Below are 1,912 nucleotides of genomic sequence, written 5' to 3'. Positions count from 1 at the left end.
AGCTGGCTGAAAAGCTGAACGTTTGGCAGTCCGCAGCAGTTTTTGGTGGCCAGAAGCCGAAACAAACAGGGCCGTAGGACGGTAGGAGTAGTTTTCGACCAATTTTCAACAGGCGCGTCAGCTGATTCCACATGCATCCGTTGGATAATTTTGTGGCATGCAACGGAACCGTCCATGAATAGGCAAACTAGGCAACGGAATAAAATCCCCTGCGTCCAAGTATAGGCACCACCCAAAGCCGGCAAGCAGGCGTCAGCCACCATCTTCCCTTCTCTGATCCTAGCTTGTCTCCTGGCCCTCCGCCCTTCCATTGCTGCGACTGCGAGCTGCGGCCTTTATGTACCCCCTGACCTTCCGCTCCTTCGCCTCCTTTCCCCACCATTCCCATGGTGGCCCCCCTCGCCTCCTAAGGCACCATCTCCGAGGACCAGGGCGGCCACCACCTACCCGGCTTCGCATTCGGCAGCCCCAATCGGCCGACCGCCTTTCGGTCCTTGTGTGTCCCCTCTCCAGCGGCGCCATACAACAAACAGTACAATGCCTTCAAATTCTGCCGTAGTAGTAGTTATCGCCATCTTTCTTGTTGTTATCCTCGGCGCCAGCCACGCGGTCACCGGCGCCCGTGTCGGCACCATGATGATCCGGCAGCCTTCTTCGTCCTCCTCCGTCCTGATGTTCAGGGAGGCGCCCGCGTTCCGGAACGGCCCCGACTGCGGCGCGGACGGCCGGGTGGACATCGCCATGACGCTGGACGCTAACTACCTCCGCGGCACCATGGCCGCGGTGCTGTCCATCCTGCAGCACACGGCGTGCCCCGAGAGCGTAGCGTTCCACTTCCTCACCGCCGACGCCGACGCCGACGGCCACGGCCTCTCCGCCGCGCTGCGCGCCTCGTTCCCGTTCCTCGACCTGCGGGTGTACCGCTTCGACCCGTCGCGCGTCCGCGACCGTATCTCGCGGTCGGTGCGCCAGGAGCTGGACCAGCCGCTCAACTACGCGCGCGTCTACCTCGCCGACACGCTGCCGCGCGACGTGCGCCGCGTCACGTACCTCGACTCCGACGTGGTCGTGGTGGACGACGTCCGGACGCTGGCGTCCGTGGACCTCGCGGGCCACGTGGTGGCGGCGCCCGAGTACTGCCACGCCAACTTCAGCAACTACTTCACGGACGCCTTCTGGTCGCACCCGGCGCTCAACGGCACCTTCCACGGGCGCCGCCCATGCTACTTCAACACGGGCGTCATGGTCATGGACGTCGACAAGTGGCGCGCCGGCGGGTACACGCGCCGGGTGGAGGAGTGGATGGCCGTGCAGAAGCGGCGGCGGATCTACCACCTCGGCTCGCTGCCACCGTTCCTGCTCGTCTTCGCCGGCCACATCCGGGCGGTGGACCACCGGTGGAACCAGCACGGGCTCGGCGGCGACAACGTCGAGGGCCGCTGCCGGGGTCTCCATCCGGGCCCTATCAGCCTCCTTCACTGGAGCGGCAAGGGCAAGCCGTGGCTCCGCCTCGACGCCCGCCGGCCGTGCTCTGTGGACTACCTATGGGCGCCCTACGACCTCTACCGTTACTCGTCGCCGGTGATCGACGAGTGGTGACTGGTGAGCCGTGACGTGGTGTGAGCATGCACCACCTGAGGAGCTACTAGCAAATGGTAGGACAGTTCGATCTTGCAGAGGGGAAGAGGCATCACAATGATGCATGCATGCATTGCTATCTCTTGATCTTTTAATTTATATAATACTGTGCAATTCACCCTCTTAATTTTGTATATATAGATATATAGAACCTGTTGTAAATTTGTACAGATTATTATTAGTATGCATGGTGGGGAGGCTCATGCTGACAAATGTATGTACAATTGTACCGTATATCTCGAGTTCATGGTAATACAACACATAGATTCTATGC

General features: G+C 60.9%; 1 protein-coding gene across 1 annotated transcript; it reads left to right on the top strand.

The window, feature by feature from the left end:
- The first annotated feature begins 400 nt into the window (after positions 1-400).
- On the top strand, positions 401-1,912 carry LOC100273739 (uncharacterized). Its single transcript, NM_001148148.1, has one exon. It carries the CDS (start codon positions 538-540, stop codon positions 1,597-1,599), a length of 1,062 nt encoding a protein of 353 aa, NP_001141620.1. The 5' UTR covers positions 401-537; the 3' UTR covers positions 1,600-1,912.

Source organism: Zea mays, chromosome 1 (genome assembly GCF_902167145.1).
Source record: "Zea mays cultivar B73 chromosome 1, Zm-B73-REFERENCE-NAM-5.0, whole genome shotgun sequence".
Classification (NCBI taxonomy): Eukaryota; Viridiplantae; Streptophyta; class Magnoliopsida; order Poales; family Poaceae; genus Zea; species Zea mays.
The sequence above is the reverse complement of the archived record's forward strand: the minus strand, read 5'-3'. Positions and strand labels throughout refer to the sequence as shown.

Excerpts from the sequence above, each read along its gene's own strand:
- LOC100273739 (NM_001148148.1), top strand. The coding sequence starts at position 538 with ATGCCTTCAAATTCTGCCGTAGTAGTAGTTATCGCCATCTTTCTTGTT.